Genomic DNA, 2127 nt, shown 5'->3' with positions numbered 1-2127 from the left:
TAAAGATGAAAAAAGAAAAAGATTTCAATGCATCTATCAATATATTTTTTTATTTTTCTCACTAATAATTAACCTCCCAATAGAAAATAGAAGTAGCAGCCATTATTATTAGTTGAGTTAAGTTATATTTTATTACATTTAAAAGTAATACAGTACAAGGCAGACTGTGTATCACAAACATACTAAAAATAGAAGTATAAGACAAAACAACAGTAGAAGACAAAACATCCACCGCCAGTTTCATCTGACTACAAATAAATATGCTTTTTCAACACATACAAATACGAACAACAACCTATATGCAGATACATACTCATGCTTAAACAGCACATTAATATAAAAATAGGCTCTGGCCTTTTATTGAATTATGTTATAATTGTTTATACATCTTTAATTATGTTTATAAGATATTTTGTTACTTTGTAAACATGGAAAGTAAATGTATTTTGTTAGTTACAATAAAAAAGACACAATCATATTACCGATACATTTAGTAAAAATGGGGATTATTAGCAGGATTACATCTTAAAATAAAGAACGATATACTACTATGTACATGCGCACACATTAGAACACTTCACAAACCTCACACAACACCATTCTGTTCTTGAGTGAAACCAGAGCTACAGCTTCATTATCACTGCCTTTAATGTTAGTAAAAAAAAAGCTTTTACTGGGTGAAAATGTCAGCAGTATTTAAGTAGTAATCAAGTAATCAAGTTACATTACTTGAATATTGTGATGTTTATATTGATCTGATGTAATATGTGTGGAAATGGTTACTACGACAATTCTTTTTTTCTTGCACTATGTTGATGTATGTCTCATAGGGATATGTGTTGAATGTTTTCAGTCTGGCCCTCTTTGCCGCTCTTTCATTCTGCCCAGCTTTCTGAGCTTGGCGAATAGGAGCTCTCTGAACTTGTCACCCATGAGGAAGTAGAAGACAGGGTTGATGACACTGTGCAAGAAGGCCAATGGTCGGGTCAGGATGTACAGGCCCTGTATGTACATCTTTGTACATGGCTGCATCCCTGCCCAGGCCTCATTAGATGCTATTCTGACATTTCTCAGCACATGGTATGGCGTGTAGAGAACCAGAAAAATGACTGCAGCCAATACAACAAATCTTAAAGGCCGCTTGTATGATGTTGTCCTGTTCTGGACAGCCCTTTCCTGGACACGGAGCAGATGTGCAATTTGGTAGGAGAAACCACAAAGTCCAAGCACAGGGAGAAGGTAACCAGTCAGGGTTAGTCCCAGGCTGTAGCCCAATGTATTGATGTTTCCTTCCAGGCTGGCAAAATCCTTGCAGCGACTCAAGTTTTTGCTCTGGAGGTCGTGGATCATCAGTGATATCATTGGAGCAACTTCCACATTGACAGCTAGCCAGCTCAGCCCTGTTATGATCAAGGCTGATCGTGGTCTCAGCAGGTAGTGGTTCCGTGTTGGATATCTTATGAGCAGGAAGCGGTCCATGCTTAGCAAAACCATAAACAGGATGGAAGAGTAAAGATTTACATGGAGTACATAGCGGTTGATAATGCAAGCATAGGGTCTGGTCTCTGATTGGTTGTTTGCATAGAGATACACGAGACGTGGCAGTGTGCAGAGGAAAATTAGGTCGGAGACTGCCAGGCTGAAGAGGTAAATGTTGCAGCTCTGCCACTGCTGCAAACAAAATATGTAACCAAGTACAACCACAAAGTTGCCAGGAAAACCAATGCAGAACTCAATGCCATAAGACGGTGACAAGTAGTACCTCTCGAGCACTTCAGGGATGTTTGTACAAGGTGGCACCTGAAGAGAAGAGGGGAGGGGAGGACAGAACAGAAGAGGACAAAATAGAGAAGGAAGAATAGAGGAATATAGAGGAGAAAGGAAGGGAAGTAATAGGGAAAGGAAACAAACGTGAGTAATAATAGAAACAGTTCTATGACATGAAATTGTGACAATTTTCAACAACAGATTCAATAGGAAGACATTTAAGGTTCAGAGCCTAACACATTCAGCACAACATCAATATTGTATGTGTTAGTATAAGACTTACCAAGCTGTAGTTGCTGGTAGCCTGAGTATTGAGTGTGGCCATGAGCGGGTGCAGCTACGACAGTATCTGTACACTGG

At 39.1% G+C, this 2127-nt stretch overlaps 1 protein-coding gene across 1 annotated transcript; it reads right to left on the bottom strand.

Annotated features, from left to right (window-relative positions):
• Nucleotides 1-804: 804 nt before the first annotated feature.
• On the bottom strand, nucleotides 805-2127 carry LOC116050823 (succinate receptor 1-like). Its single transcript, XM_031301040.2, has 2 exons — nucleotides 2051-2127; nucleotides 805-1800 (listed from the first exon to the last, which is right to left on the bottom strand). Exons 1-2 carry the CDS (start codon nucleotides 2090-2092, stop codon nucleotides 850-852), a joined length of 993 nt encoding a protein of 330 aa, XP_031156900.1. The 5' UTR covers nucleotides 2093-2127; the 3' UTR covers nucleotides 805-849.

This window comes from Sander lucioperca, chromosome 5 (genome assembly GCF_008315115.2).
Source record: "Sander lucioperca isolate FBNREF2018 chromosome 5, SLUC_FBN_1.2, whole genome shotgun sequence".
In the NCBI taxonomy this organism is placed as follows: Eukaryota; Metazoa; Chordata; class Actinopteri; order Perciformes; family Percidae; genus Sander; species Sander lucioperca.
Note: the sequence above shows the minus strand (reverse complement) of the source record. Positions and strands in the feature narration are given on the sequence as shown.

Coding starts and splice junctions, on each gene's coding strand:
- LOC116050823 (XM_031301040.2), bottom strand. CDS start 2,092: ATGGCCACACTCAATACTCAGGCTACCAGCAACTACAGCTTG. Junction 1,801..2,050: donor CTACCAGCAACTACAGCTTG/GTAAGTCTTATA, acceptor TCTTCTCTTCAG/GTGCCACCTTGTACAAACAT.